Below are 17,068 nucleotides of genomic sequence, written 5' to 3' on the forward strand. Positions count from 1 at the left end.
GCCCCTGGTGGTTTGAAGCTCTTATCTACAAATATTTGAAATTTTACATTTTTTGCCAAAGAATGATAGTCCTCAGCAAGCTAGGTATATAAATGAAACAAAAATTATAATATTTTTGTTTCATACGTAGATTATTTTTGTTTCATTGTTTGTTGTGAGAATTGAGAGATTATCTTTAATTGTTATTGGTACATGCCCTACTCGTCACCACAGGCCATTTGGACTTTTAATAAATAGTGGTTAGAGACTCTTGTTCTACCTCTGGAGGCTCGTAGTATAATAGATTTGGAAAATAATAAGGTAAATTTTTATAATTACTTTAATGAATGTATTAATGGAAATTTGGACTTTGTGGTTCCAGCTTCTGACCCCCTCCGGATTCTAAATTTTTTTTTAGTTATGATTTTCAGGATGGTGAGTGTCAGCATGGTAGATCGGAAGATTTTGGGATTTTTCATTTGAATTACCAGGTCCTAAATACGACATTTGATTTCTTAGCGAATTTAGCTAAACTTAATCTTTTCCATGTGCTTGCTTTGACTGAGACCTGGTTGAGGGACCACAATTCTACTCTTTTAGATATACCTGGATATACTTTGTTCACTCGGAACCGGGAGTTATATCAACACGAGGGTCTTGCGGCTTATGTTCGTGAAAATCTCCATGCGAGAGTCCGAGATGATCTAAGTGAATATAAGGAAATGGTGTGTGAAACACTAGTATTACAAGCTAAATTGAAGAATGTTGATACATATTTAGTAATAGTATAGGCCTACAGGCCTCCTTCTGGTTCTATTCAAGAATTTTTTGAGAATTTTCATGAACAGCTGGAAAAAGTACAAATTAGTAATAACCCTTGTTTCGTTCTAGGTGACTTCAATAGTAACATGCTGGATATGGAGTCTTTAGTGACTTCTCAGTTATTAAATTTGTGTATGTCTTATGGTCTGTTCCCAACGATTAACATCCCAACTAGGGTTTCTAGGACGTCTGCAAAACTTATGGATAATATTTTTTCCAATGCATCTTTTAGATCGCCAGGAGTTCTTGTAAATGTGGAATCTGACCACTTGGGTGGTTTTGCAGAATTTGAGGTTTCTATCCCTAAGCGAGAAACTTCTGAACAGAGTAAAAGAGTTGTAGTTTTTGATCGTAGTGCCCTATTGAAAGTAAAAAATAATATGGATCATATTTATGGGTATCTCTGTTTGGAAATGAGAGTGATGTAAATACTAAATGTACACTCTTTTATGGTAAGCTTTTAAAAGTGGTTAAGGAAGTGGGTGCGGTGAAGAATTCGAAAGGTCGAAAACATTATGGGAGGAAGCCATGGATAACGCATGATCTTCTTCGAAAAATAAATGTAAGAGATAGACTGTTTAGGTCACAAGCTTTAAAACCTACGGATGAGAATAAAGAGCGACACCGTGCTTTTCATAATGGTTTGAATAATCTCCTCCGTGAGGCTAAAAAAAATATTTTAGTATGAAGTTTAAGGATGTTGAAGGTAATCCGTTGAAAACTTGGCAAATAATCGTAATGTTACAGGTCAGCATTCTAATATTTTACCAACTGAACTGACTGTTAATGAGGTTGTAATTGCAGATGGTCCTGGGATATGTAATAAGTTTCTAAATCATTTTTGTTCAGTAGGCCTAAAAATAGCTGAGATGATTTCCTCATCTCCAGAAGACCCACCCTTTGGATCTACTCTACCATCTCCTGCAAATGTATAACTACATCTAAAGATATTACATTAGATGAGTTAAGGGATATTATCTATAGTATGAAAAATAGTTCGTCCGGTAGTGACCTGGTAAGCCTAAAAATTCTGAAATGTATTTTCCCTTGTATATCTGGTGTTTGGACATCACTGATTAATGATTGCTTCGGTCAAGGAAGGTTTCCAGATTGTTTAAAAAAACAAGAGTGACACCAGTTTATAAAGGTGGTGATAGAAATAATTTGGGTAATTATCGCCCAATATCAGTCTTGCCAGTTATTTCTCATCTTATCGAAAAATGTTTTAGTAATTGGTTGACCCATTTTTTAGAGAAGTTTAGTTTGTTGAATAATAATCAGTTCGGTTTCGGAAAAGTTAGGAAGACAGAGGATACATTGGTATTTCTGACTAATATAACCAATATGGCTTTAGATGATGGATTTAAGGTTGGTGCAGTGTTTTTTGACCTAAAGAATACTTTTGATACAGATAACCATGGCCTACTCCTGAAGAATTCAGAGGTGTAAGGGATCTGAGCTTAAGCTCTTGACCTTATACTTTAAAGCTTGACCGAGGTAAAGCTTGACCTTATACGGAGTTTCCTTAGTAACCGGTACCAGTTTGTAGAGATGACTTGTATACAATCAGGACCCCGCCAAGTGGTTAGTGGCGTCCCGCAGGGGTCAGTTCTTGGTCCTATTATTTTTTTATTGTATATTAACGATAAGCCAATGCATCCCAAGTTGTTGTTTTAATGTTAGTGATATAGCTAAAAGTCCCCAGAATGAGACGGTATCGTTATTTGCTGATGACACAGTTGCTATTAGTACCACGAAGACAGAAGAATTACTTCAGACATCGATGAAAGATACTGTTGAAAGGTTAAATTCCTGGTTGAGGGTAAATAGGTTAAAGATTAATCTGTGTAAGACTAATTTTGTTATTTTTTCCCGTTCATCAGATTTTTATCCATGGATTTAGGATATTGTAACACAGTGTGGAGCTTTAAAGCGGGTGTGTTCTTATAAGTACCTGGGGGTTTATATTGATGAAGTTTTATCATTCAAGCGCCACGTACATTATGTTTGTAAAACTGTGTCTCCTAACCTGGGTTCAATGACAAAACTAAAGCATTTTTTCCTCCTTTTGTTATGCGCCTTCTTCATTATTCCCTTATCCATCCATATATATTGTATTGTAGTAGCGTTTGGCTTGGAACATTTCCTTCTATTGTTCGGCCAAATCGAGTTCTACAAAACAACGCTGTTCGGCTGTTAGATGACCTACAACCACGGGATTCAGTACGAAAAGCGTATGAGCGTGTAACGATACTGCCAGATTCAGGATTACAGGAGTGGTATGCAATTCTATCCATTTTTAGGATTCAAAAGGGTATAAACTTTTCGTGCTTTGATAGCTTAGCAAATCTGAGATCTTCCGTCCATGATTATGATACTAGGTCATCTGTAGAGATTAATATTCCGCTGGTTGTTTCGGCCCGATCGTTGCTTTCTTTGCTTTACAGGGGGATCAGAAGTTGGAACCATCTTGATCAAAATTTAGAAAATATAGGTGATATTTCATCGTTTAAGATAGTAATTAAAGGGATGCTTTTTATTAAGTATGAATTTTAGTTTTTTTGTGTTTTTTTTTTTTTTTTTTTTTTTTTTTTAATAAGGATATTAATAAATATTCATGGCTCTTGTGGGTGATGATTATGAATATGATAGTAAATCTAATGAAAATGTTAAGGTGTAAGGTTTGGGGACTGTGATATAGATAGGTTATTTTTTTTATTGTTTTGTTATGTTAGTGTATTTTTGCCACCCCCTTGGACAAGTTTTAAATTCTTGGGGTGGCCGCTAAACTGATGTTAAGTTGTTTGTTTGTTTAGAATAAATTTCTCTCTCTCTCACAATAAAATGAGACCTTTATCACTAAAATTGAAAAATTAAAACAGACCGAAGTTAGTCGTTTTTGTGATGGAAAGGCAGCATGGTCTCCTTCATTATTTAAAGATCATGAATGTGTGTGTGTGTGTTGTTTTGTTTCCCCTAAGGATGATCGTATCGAACCAAGGGTCCTAGAAGATTGGGAGAGGGCTCATTTGAACAAAAATTAAAAGTTTAAGTGATTCTACGAACCCTTAAAGGATCATCCAGTCCATTATAAACTTTTTATAGAACTTTTTTCATTATGAACTATTTTCATTAATGAAAATAATTGTCAATAAAAATTTTGTTTTTACTTTGTGTGACAAACAATTTAGAATTGATTAGTGGTCTTGACATAACTTGTAGCGCTTTGGTATGAAATCTGAAAAAACGAAACAGAACAAAATCCTGACTCCTACTTTCCCGAATATCTTAGAAAAACTTCCCCATTTCGTGCTGGAAATAGAGATATTCATTTTTAACATAAAAGTAACGTTACTTTTCCGGATCCATTTTCCCAGAAGTGCTGAAATATTTCAACGTGTTTACCTTACGATCGGCGTTTTCTCGGGAAGCTTTTCTGAAAACATAGCCCCCATACTTCTGCAAAAGACGTGGAAAAATTTATCGCACTAAACTGATCAGATTTAGTCACTAGTCAGTTTTATTTCATTAGCATAAGCCAAACTTCGCTTCTCGACAGAACTTGAGTTTGGTGGTTATAAGACACAAGTACCCAAATAAATTTTCAAACGGGGATTATTTTTGTGTGTATAAATTTGCTAGTTTCAATTCAATTATTCTAGTAATTCTACCGATGATGGTCGCTGTATATGTGATCGAAATATCTTGAATTTTGTATATGTTTTTTTTTTACTGTCTCAATAAATGGATTTACAAGCATCCCCATTTGAGAATTTATTTGTTCCAAAAGTGCTGAAATATTTTAACGTATTTACCCCGTGATCCACGTTTTCTCAATACGCTTTGCCGGGAAAAGCCCCCACATTCCGCGTAATTGTATCATACTTCTGCATAAGACATAGTAAAAGCCCTCACACATAATTTATCAGGTCCGTTTTTCATAGCTAACTTTAATTCTGCGGCCATGTTTTCCCACAAATGCTGAAATATTTCAATGTGTGCGGAACTGCGTTTTCTCGACCAGCTTTATCGGGAAAACGCCCACATTCCACAAACTCACATTATTTTTTTTTTGCAAAGTGCAGTATATGTATGTTTAAGATGGTTTAACTGGAAAATCTTGACTTATACAAACATGTTAAACAAATACAAAATTTACATGAAAGTTGGGCAAGTTCAGTTTAGCAGGGTTTTTTTTTAATTTATGTTGGCATAAAAGTGACAACGCTGAAGAAAATCAGTACAGTGTCGTCTTAATTTCAAAAGTAAAGATTTACTTATCTAACTTATAAAATAATTAGAAAAAAATTATACCCAAATTTCTGGGCCCATTAATCAATTGGCAAAAAAATTTCCAAAACGCATCAAAAATTTGTTTATATGCATTTTTGTTACCTTTTTACGAGTCGGACAAAAATCTCGGGGGGGGGAGTTTGAACCTCCTAACCCCCCCCCTGGATACACCCCTGAGTGGCATCTTTTGGATGGGAGCAAAGTTGGATTCTGTTCCCCCTATTTTTCGAAGAATACCTTTTCAGGGGTTATTTCCATTGAAAAATATCCTTTTTTGGTATTTTCATTGAAAAAAAAATATGAAAAAACGACAATTCACCTCCCCCTAGATATTGAAAATCAAATTTTGCAACTATCCTAATTTTTCGTGAACTGACGTCATTAACCATAAATATTTTTTAATCAATTAAAATTGGTGTAATTAGAATTCCCAGATTGGATTTAAGTAAAATTTGACTTTTAATTGATAACAAATTTTCAAGCAGTTCGTGGTAACAACTGTCCTAATATAGAAAAACTCATATTAATTTATATTATCTCAAACAGTTCGTGGCAACGAACTGTAAGTAAGGAGCGACTCGGCTCAATAGTAACAGAAACTTTAAAAAACGGAATTTTAATATCAGTAGATAGATAAAAAAAATTATCTTATTATGCTGCTTCCACATATATAAAAATCATCAAGTTTAGTATTACCCATCAAATGTTACGAGTCTGAGAAAATTTGTTTTATTTTTAAAATGGGAGGGAAACAACCCCTTAAATTCAAGGAATCTTAATGAAAATCATACCATCATATTCAGCGTATCAGAAAACCCTGCTGTAGAAGTGTCAAGCTCCTATATACAAAAATGTGGAATTTTCCTATTTCTGCCAGAAGACAGATTACGGATGCGTGTTTATTTTTTTCAGGGGTGTTCGTATTTAAATAATGATCCTAGAAGATCGGGAGAGGGTGCATTTGAACAAAGTTTTAGAGCCCTCTTTAAGTGACCAAAACAATTGGAGGGAACTGGGTCCCCTCTCACGCCCATTTCCCCCCAAAGTTATCAGATCAAAATTTCGAGATAGCCATTTTGTTCAGTATAGTTGAAAGATCAAATAACTATATCTTTAGGTGTAAAATGAACTCCCACAGGCCATGGGAAGGGACATGTAAGTTATGAAATTTGCCCATTATTTGCGTATAGAATTTTTTATTGGGAAATATACAGAAATTTTTCGGAGGGGGGGGGTTGTCCTTGGGGTGGATTTTTATTGGGAGAATCTTCCTTGTGGAGGGAAATTGATTTTGATTTCCGATAAATAATTTCCACGGAAGGGGGTATTTCTGGAGTGATCGAGAAACCGATTAGAGATTAAAGTCTCATTCAAATGAAAGAATGCTAAGGAGAATTTTTCAGGCTGAATCATCAGCAAGGAATTTTACGTTTTTTTAAACCATAAAATTTCAGTTAAAAATAAGTTTTTTTTAACTGAAAGTAAGGAGCAATATTAAAACTCAAAACGAACAGAAATTATTCAGGGTTGCCCCCTCCTCAGTAGGCCTACCTTGCTCTTTACGCCAAAGTTTGACTGTTTATCCCATTTTTTTAAGAGCGGCTACTGAAACATGGGGGTCGTTTAAGTAGAACTAATTGGAAAAAAAAACTTTCCGAAAAAGATCTTTTCTAAAGAAAAGTAAAGGCCATATTAAACTTCGGATCAGAAGAAATAGAAACCAGCAATAATTCAAACTCGAAATGACCAGAAATTACTATTAAAGATAGAATAGAACCCAAAACGAACAGAAAATAAATAAACAATCACAGCAAAATAAACATGCAACAGCTACTAATATAAATGAATGAATAATTCTCAAAACGAGTAAAGCTTAAAAGCTGAATATCCGAATCAAGCTTAAAACGAACAAAAGTATTTTGCTATTGAGGCATAGCCTAAGTGAAACCCAAAACGAACTTGGAAATTTGTTTTATTTTTGGGGCAGATCAAAGAAGGAAATTTAAATCAAGAATTTGAATGAGCTTTGCCATTGAACTCTCTCTAAAAATAATCTAGTGAATAATTTGGAAGTTCATTATTTTGTGAACGAGGGGACTTTTTCGATGATGATGTCTTGTGCAGATCAGATTATGCAGAATGTGGTGGATTTTCCCGGAAAAGTTTCTTGAGTAAACACAGATCTGAATACATTGAAATCTATCAACACTGTTTGCTATGAGAAATGGGCTTGATCTGTAATGTCTGAGGAATTTGCAAAAAAAATAATGTGATTTTGTGGAATGTCGGTGACTTCCCCCAAAAGTTTCTAGATAAAACGCAGATCGTAAGGTAAATACTTTGAAATATTTCATCACTTGTGAGAAAAGGCTTCCAGAAAGCAAAGTTTAAAAGTAAAGTTCAATGAAAAATGGACTTGATTTGTTAGGTTTGATTCATCTAAATCTCTTTTGATTCTCAAAAACTGAACTAGAACTTTCAATTTCCAATCAAATGACCCCTCTTTAAAGTTTTTACGAGCTATCCTTTCCACAAGAACCATTTATGCCCCTAGGGCATAACTTATAACGCCTACCACTGGGCCCTGGGGGGGGGGGGTCGACAACGCAGTTTTTGTTATATGATCTTTGAACTATTTTTAACAAAATGGCTATCTCAAAATTTTATCGGATGTATTTGGGGAAAAAAGACGGGGGGCTGGTTGCCCTCCGATCTCTTTTGACTCTTAAAAAGTGAACTGGAACTTTCGATTTCCAATCAAATGAGCCCTCTTTGAAGTTTATACGAGCATTTCTTCTATAGGAACCATATATACCTCAAGGACATAACTTACAACGCCTGCCCCCAAGCCCTGGGAGGTTGTGTCGACACTTTTGACTCTTATAAAGTGAAATGGAACTTTCAATTCCCAATCAGATGAGCCATCTTTGAAGTTCACACAAGCACCCCTTCCATAAGAACCATTTACAACCCCTAGTGCATAACTTGAAACACCTGCCTCCGGGCCCTGGGGGGTTGTGTCGACACCGGAGTTTTTGTTATATGATATTTGAACTATTTTTAATAAGACGCCTATCTTAAAATCGTTGGCGGATGCATTGGGGGAAAAAAGGGCGTGGGGGGGGGGAGCTAGTTGGCCTCCGGTCACTTTTGACTCTTAAGAAGGGCACTAAAACTTCCAATTTCCTATCGGATGAGTCCCAGTTGAAGTTTATACGACGAACCCTTCCATATGAAGTGCCTCTGGGACAAATAAAAATCTTTAATAATTAAGAAGTCTTTATAATATTTAATAACTAATAATTTATAATCTTTAATTTCCACTTTATAAATAATTAAGAAGTATTTGAATTTTCCACTTTGTATCTTTATATTTGTTATTTCGTTTTTGTGGCATGTAATCTGTGGTTTTTTTTTCCTTTTCCTGTGTCTTATTCAGTTATACTGTCTTATTCTGTGTTGCAGGTTTTTCAAGTAATAGTAATAGCAGGAAAGAAGGGTAATAAAAAACGGAAGAAACAATTCATACCTTTAATTCGTGGCTTTCAGTCAAAGGAGTTTTCAAAAAATTTGAAGCTTTGTTCGAATCTGGCTGTTCACGACTCAAATGTTCCTTCATGCACCTATTCATTACTTTCACAATATAATCAAAGAAACTGAGTAAAAAATCAAAAGCAATATCTCCCTCATACTCAAGACTCACAAGGTGACGAATAATGTTCTTTTGTTCTTCAATGTTTGATGGAAATTGCTTCAATTTATACATCAATTCTTTGCGAACTTCTATCATCTGTGATTCAACTGTGTCTAAGACCCTTTTCAGGGCATTACTTTTTGTATCCCTATAAAACGCCACAGCCCGTGCATAATCACTAACAACGGTGCCATAGTCTCCTTTCTTTATGTTTTTATCAATTGAAATGGGTAAATCAAAAAGGAATTTATAATTTTTGGCAATTTTGAAAGTACCTCGAAACTCTTCAGCCTGCTTTTCCCTCTCCAGTACTTTATTAAAGAGGCTATCGGACTCTTTTTTAACATCCTCTATTTGCTTTTCTAAATTATGAGTAGATGGTACATCTTTGACTTCAATTAAGGATTTGAGTGTTACTGAAGTTTGTAGTTGATCAAATATAGCTCCTAAATTATTTTTTATGAATGAAATTTTTCCTTCTCGTTCTGAATTAACAGTCCGTTTTAGATACGCAGCGCCGGCCTTCAAGTCTTGAAACGTCGTGGCATAATGGTGCTTCATTAAAAATCGAACAATTGAGAATTCAGGACTACAAATATCCGAATTCCCATCGGGTGAAATTTTATCAAGTTCCTCAGTATTTAAGGCTTCACGTCCTTCCATAGAAAGGCCCAAGGGATCATCATAACTTAACGCAGATGGCTTAGCTGGTCGTAAATAACCCCTCATTGTAACAGCACCTGAGTCATTCACCCATACAGCGCTCTCTTTTAGAGGACCCGATGTCTCCTCGATACCTAGTACAAAAAAGAAAGAAAATATATTAGAAATGCTATCAAAGTTTTACAGTTACCATATTTTCGACCTAACACCTTTAAATTAGTGTTGTTTTTTTAGACCACACTGCCCTTCTAAGACGAACAAATAAACTTTCAAATGGGGATAAATCCTTTTATTTAGACAGTGTAAAAACAGGTACAAAGGTCCAGATATTTCGGTCACATATACAGCGACCGTCTTCAGTGAAATACTAAAATAATAAAATTGAAACTAGCATATTTATATACAACAAAATAAAATAACTTTTCGGGTCATTCACAAAATAATGAACTTCCGGATTATTCATTAGATTATTTTCATAGAGAGTTCATTGGCAAAGTTCTTGATGTAAATTTTCTTCTTTAATCTTACCCAAATGTAAAACAAATTTCCAAGTTTATAGATGTTTACTGGGTTGGTCTCATTTCCCCATATACAAATAATCTAGTGATGTATATATGGGGAAATGAGACCAACCCAGTAAACATCTATAAACTCAACATTTGATTTGCAATTAGAAGACACGGAAGGCTTTGCCACTTTCATTGGAAATTTGTTTTACATTTGGGCAAGATTAAAGAAGAAAATTTACATCAAGAACTTTGAATGAAATCTCTCTGAAATATTTCTTTTTTTTGTATGATCCCTTTGTGGCCTGTACATGCTTTTACCCTGTTACTCTTCAGTTAATACAGACGTTTCTTTGTTAATATTTCTCTTTCTTTGTATGATCCCTTTGTGGCCTGTTACTTTGCCCTATTATTTTGTGGCCTGTACATGCTTTTGCCCTTTTACTCTTCAGTTAATACAGACGTTTTTGTTAATATTTCTCTTTATTTGTATGATCCCTTTGTGGCCTGTACATGCTTTTGCCCTGTTACTCTTCAGTTAATACAGATAATTTTTTTTTGTATGATCCCTTTGTAGCCTGTTACTTTACCTTACTGTGGCATATACATGCTTTTGCCCTGTTACTCTCCAGTTAATAGACCTTTCTTTATTAATATTTCTTTGTTTTGTATGATCCCTTTGTTGCCTGTTACTTTGCCCTATTATTTTGTGGCCAGTACATGCATTTACCCTTTTAATCTTCAGTTAATACAGACGTTTATGTGTTAATATATTATTTGTATGATCCCTTTGTGGCCAGTTACTTTGCCCTATTATTTTGTGGCCTGTACATGCATTTGCCCTTTTACTCTTCAGTATATACAGACGTTTCTTTGTTAATATTTCTTTGTTTTGTATGATCCCTAGGTGGCTAAATCGACAATTTGTCCATATACCTATCTAGCATTCTCCACATCAACAAATAAACCGCCACGAAACCAAAAGAAGTAACTTTTTTCAGATTTTACTATTAAATGATTTGGCTGAATAACTAACAGACTATTTGACTACTCAGACTACTTGTAAAATATATTGTGACCCCCCCCCCCTCCCCAAAAAAAAACTTTCCACTTCTTTTTACTGGCTAAAAAATTCACGCAGGAGAATCAATCAGGTCAAATTTGGCTTTTTGAACTCTTTACTTTACTTAAATTCCACATTTTATTTTGCATTTTTATTCTAAATTTTACTTTGCTTAAATTTTGCTTAAAATTTAACACAGGAAGACAATCAGGTCTTAAAAGGATGGATATCTGGCTGCCCTTTCTGTCATAAGGAAACTAATAACAAGACCCCCATAAATGACAAAAATAATCTGTTTAGATCACACTCAATTCCATTTCAAAAACAGGTGAAAATAAACACAGTAACGTGTAAAGAACATTAAGACAGTAAAACCGCGATATAAGTTGGAGCTCAACCTTTAGAATTTACATCTAGAATCCTAGGCTATCGACCCCATTTTCCATCTCCAGGCAATACTTTATCTTGGATTAATCACTTTGTATAAGCCTGTCTTTGGAATCAGGAGATAGGGGTATCAATTCAAGAAACTTTAGGAGGGGGAAGGGGGGCTATTCTGCTATTTTTTCAATGAAAAAAACAAGAAAAGTACTTTCAATTAAAACACCTAGAGAATATATTTTCAAGGCCTGGGGAGGGGATTGAAGCGCCAGTTAGAAGGTCTAAATCCGTATTTGTTTGCAAGGTATTGTTACTAATCCCAATAGCGTACACTGTGGTGCTACGCAAGGCTCTATCTCAAGTCCTGCAATATATAATGATGCTATCAGAGTAGTCACTACAGATTCTATGGTTCTTAAATGAGCCATCTACCGATGCAAGTAACCTGTCATGAAGACATTAGTTTTATCTTTGCTGGCAATGTAGACGCACTGAAGAGCCGCATTTTAATTAGCACCAACACATGATATTGCGTTTAACGTCAACACAACAAACACAATGTGTTTAATGTCAACACGGCAAGGTATCGCGTTTTATCGGATTTTCTGTCGACACAATATGCGTTGGATTTGTAAAATGTTGACATTTTTGACATTTTTCGTCTTTCGACGACAGATAAAAGGTGATTTTGTTTTTTAACGTTGACATGGAAAATATAAATTCAAGCGGCAAACTCGACATAGGTAATTTCGGACACCACACTACCTTTCCATGACGATAAATAAAAGTTCTAATAGGGATAAAATCCTTTTAATAGACAGTGTTTCACAAACAGTGATAGAAATTCACAAGTAACACGACATATTTCGGTCACATAAATAATCAAGATTCTATGCAGTGAACGTCATCAGTAGTAAAACTATTTAGCGGCAAATTCAAAATTTAAGATGAATTTTGGATATTTTTTTAGAAAAAAACAACTGTTTGTTTTTCTTATGAATAATACATTAATCAAATTAATAAAAGCTAACAGTTGGTTATGTTTCAAAGTGTTACATATGAAATAGCCACCAATAAAATACGTTTGGTGTGCTATTCTAAGTCAACATGAAAAGGCACAAACCAAATGCTAAACAGGAAAATGTCGACTTTGTAAACCTAACTAAAACACAGCTCAGAACGCCGCTGTTGTTGTTTCCTCCAGGCTTAAACAATATTAGTATTTCGGTTACTTCTTCCAAAACCGAGTCTCTCATTTCGGACTGATAACCGCCTCCACTGATACGATTCACGTCGGTACAGCTGCTCATCTTCCAGTTCACTTAGCCATTTAGGCCTTCCGTTTGGAGCATCAATTAAAACCTTAAGACATATCATAACATATTCTTCGAAAGAAAAACTAGGAAAATCCTACGGGCATCTCGCCAGACTAAAGAGCTATTTTGATAAGAGAGAGCTTGGTCAACTGTATAACTTACACGACAAATGTTGTTTTTGACAACCATTTGGAAATTCGTCTCCACCTCTGATAAGAAACCTAAACGACCGCTATTTTTTGGCTTTGTAAGTGCTTTTCCAGCACTCTTATTTGGACTCGTAATATTTTGCTATACGTAATATTCATTTCCCGATGGTGCTGTTGTAATTTTTAGGTTTTTCGAAAAATGGATGACCTTTCATCTAGGTTTTCTGTCAGCCACAATACAGTTGTCAATTTCCGCTGATGTGTCTTTTATCAAGCGCCTAGTGTCGTATGTTGTGACGTCGCATAATATAAGGCTAAAATTGGAACATGAACTAAAGAAGAAGTTTGTGCCACCTTCCTTAGAAATTCAACTTAAATTTAGGAAATATTAAAGAAGAAAATTTACGACAAAATAAAAGTTCAAAATAAGGATAAAATCCTTTGTAATAGACAGTGTATAGAAATTCACAAAAAATACCAGATATTTCGGTCACATATACAGCGACCGTTATCAGTAGTAAAACTACTATTTTATACTACACATATACAGTGACCAAAATATCTGGTATTTTTTGTGAATTTCTATACACTGTCTATTAAAAAGGATTTTATCCCTATTTTGAACTTTAATTTTGTCGTCATGGAAAGGCAGTGTGGTCTCCAAAATTATCTAAGAAAATTTACAACTCAAGATTTGGAATAAAGCCTGTTAATGAACTCTCTCAGACATATCTAGTGAATAAATGGGAAGCTCATTCGATTTATCGCAAGCTTATTCGGGTTCCGAATAATGTGACCCGAATAAGCCGATGACTTCATGATTTCTGCTGGTGGTGTATTTGGTCGGAATATCCAGATTTTTTGTATCTGTGTTCATTATCTAATAAAAGGACTTAACCCCATCTGAAATTTTATTTGTACGTCATAGAAAGGCAGTATGGTATTAGAAATAAAATACCTAAATTAAGGTATTACTTGGAAAATCAGTAAATGAAATTGCAGTTAAACTAACGCGAGAACCTAAGATCCTTAATACAACATTGATTATAAACGCAGGCGGAATATGAGATCCCTACCTCCTCCCTTCAAGCTTCAAATGGATCCCTCAAGCCGTTCCTGGGATATTGCAGATACAGTCTTTGATAAACTGGGGACTTACAGTTTCTTATTTCACTACATCACAACATCGACTGAAAGAAAGTTCCCTAGAGGCTCATAGCCTGAAAACTTTTGAGAGAATTAGAGATACAAATTTTTTTGCCCTAATATATTTTAATTTCTAATCAAATCAGTGTCCTACTAATTTTTTACTACCACTCTTTCTATATGCAAAGGTCAGAGACAAAACATATAATCATTTACTCTTTCCTAAGTCACTCTTCAAAAACTTCTTTGAAGTTTTTAAACTTCTTAAAACTTCACTCTTTGCTAATTCAGTCCTAGTGCATTGTCTCTGAAATTTGTATTAAAAAAAATCTATAAAAATATTTGGAAAGATTTTTTTTTTGGAATCTGAATGATGTACAAATGACAAGAATTACAATCTTTCCTTTATATATCCAAAACTTTTTCGCCTAAATATCTCACTAAACCCTTGAATTTGTGACTTGGCAAACCATTTCCCAGCTTTTTATCTGTTCTATGTAAATTTTTTTTTGGCGGGGGGATGGTGGACAACCTGCTCTCGGTACCCCTCATAATACTAATCTCAATCTGTCAATTGATAATCGGTAGGTGTCATGAAAATACTCTGCTCCAAATCCAGTGTAGGGTGATGCATGGCAGGGGACCACCTCCATTGATGAGGATGGGTATAAGGTGTTTAGGCTCTATTTCTCACCAGACGAATGCACTGACCCTTGGAGTACTTTGTCAATAGCCTTGCTAGGCTAACTACCATGCAAATATTTTTTACCTGTTTCCAAAATCAAAGCGAAAAAGCATTAGATTGGAATGACCACTTGTGAACGACTTTTTGTTTGTCCAAGGGCTATGAAAATGGACTTGCTGCAGCAGCCCACAGTAATGTACAAGGATACAGAATCCTCAGGCAAGATTCGAATCGCTGAGAAGATGTTGCATATCATGTAGGGCATCACTGTCTACCTAAAGAGCCATATTCCATATACTTACTTAAATGTCCAAGACCCAGAGGACAAAGTCATGCCCACAGTGATGTACAAGGTCCAATGTACAGGGATACAGAATCCTCAGGTGAGACTGGAAGCGCTGAGACGGTGTTATCTATCATGTAGGGCATCACTGTCTACCTAAAGAGCCATATTCCATATACTTACTTAAAGGTCCCAGAATTAGAGGACAAACAGACACTGCAGGTCAAGGTGAACTTTCGGAATAAGAGTGTCATCAAATCCAATGCCTGTCTGTTAGTTCTATTAAGAGGAAGTTCAGCAAACACATCTGTTGAGGGAAATTATAGGTAAAAGGTTGAAAAGTGGCATATAAGGTCCAACCATTTTAGCAGGCTGGCACTATATATTTTGTCATAAAAGATGATGAGCCCAGGGAAACATTCATGGGTGACAAATTGGTCTTTACTTGGTCTATGCTACTGCATAAATTATAATTTGACTAAAATCCTTGTTAATCGTAAGTGAGCACTTCAAAATAACACAGCACTCATGATAAACACACTGAGTATTTAGATAAGTGCTTTTTCCTAAAAGGAAAAAAACAACATATTTCTAGATCCTTTCAATACATTCAAAAATATCATGCTTGAGAAATACAAAGCTTCTACTGATTCAAGAAAATTTAAATATAACTCGACAAGCAATTCAACTATTAAAAAAATACAATTTGACTAAGAAAATTATCACCAAGTGTAATTTAAGGAGTTTTAGAATTCTAAAAACATCTCAATGATTTCTGCATCTCAAATCTTTCCAAAAAGATAAAAGAAATGAGCTACCGCTGAAAACTAAACAAAACAAGGCAACATTCTTTATATGGTCAATAGTAAAAAAATTGAACATTAATTTGCAGAAAAAAGCTTGAAAAAAACCTACGTTCTCAAACTAGGATAGAATGCTAGAGACATTTACCTTTGAATTGTACAGTACAAGTTCCTCTACCACCAGACTTAGTAGTAACAATGATGGCTTCAGTTATATAGCTAGGGCCTGATCTGGCTATTAACTTGTTTGGTGAATGCCATTCAGCAGATAGTAGACAGTCATGGTTGCAAATTGTAAGCCCTAGAACCAAATGAACAAAATAAAATGCCATGGTCTAAGATAGCAAAGTTGAACCATCAACAGAAACATCAAGATAACCCTGGTTTAACGGTGACCGGCGTTTACCCCCCCCCCTCCCGGAAAATACCTCCCCGCGGAAAATATCCCCCCGTGGAAAATAAGGCTTTCCAAATTTGAGAATTTTATTTGAGTTTTATTTTTTTAATTTCCGTAGGAGGAAGGAATTTTGGTACTTGAGTATTATGCGCCACTCACTCAAGTTTACGCACGTTTCAACGAAACTAAAAAAAAACTCAAATAAAAGTTTCAAATTAAAAAAAATTATTTTCTACAGGGGGGAGGGTATTTTCCAAGAAGGGGGTATTTTCCGCGGGAGTTGCTTTCCGTTCGGGGGGGGGAGGGGGGTATTTTTCGTGATGGGGGGGGGAGGGGGTATTTTTCGTGATGGGGGGAGGGCATTTTCCGGGGGTTAAACACCCCCCGCCCATTCACTATATTCATTTATGTTATTTTATTGTGTTCATGGCCGTATATTTGGCTTTAAAATACACTTATCTGCCCATCTATCTAATATGCAGAATAATTGTACCAAACACATTTTGCATGCAGAATCGATGTCCTTTACCCCCCCCCCCCCATAACATGCAAATTTATAGCCCAAATTTACTTCTAAAGTAACGAAGAAACTAAAAAAAAAAAAAAAAAACAACAGTGTATTCTCGAATTTTACACAGCGTAAACTTAAGTGACTGGCGCATAATAAACAAGTTCCAAAATTCCTTCCCCCTACGGAAATTAAAAAAATATAAAACTCAAATAAAATTCTGAAATTTGAAAAGCCTTTTTTTCCACGGTGCGGGGGGGGGGGGGGTAAACGCCTAGAACCGGTTTAAAATCCCTCCTATGCATACGGGGGATTAGGATCAATAATCAATAGATAAACTGAAATAAGTTTCCATAGACCTCTTCCTCACCTAAATGGCC

General features: G+C 35.3%; 1 protein-coding gene across 1 annotated transcript in view; it reads right to left on the minus strand.

The window, feature by feature from the left end:
* The window catches only part of Sec5 (exocyst complex component secretory 5), a 142,848-nt gene that overhangs the window by 97,572 nt on the left and 28,208 nt on the right, over window positions 1-17,068 (minus strand). Inside the window, exons 2-3 of the mRNA XM_089097972.1 lie at window positions 15,932-16,084; window positions 8,624-9,585 (exon numbers count right to left, since the gene is read on the minus strand). Coding sequence (XP_088954098.1) covers window positions 8,624-9,585; window positions 15,932-16,084 — 1,115 coding nt within the window. The remainder of the gene's footprint in view (window positions 1-8,623; window positions 9,586-15,931; window positions 16,085-17,068) is intronic.

The sequence above is a fragment of the Artemia sp. Qi Xiang Cuo genome, chromosome 12, assembly GCF_049724085.1.
Source record: "Artemia sp. Qi Xiang Cuo chromosome 12, ASM4972408v1, whole genome shotgun sequence".
Classification (NCBI taxonomy): Eukaryota; Metazoa; Arthropoda; class Branchiopoda; order Anostraca; family Artemiidae; genus Artemia; species Artemia sp. Qi Xiang Cuo.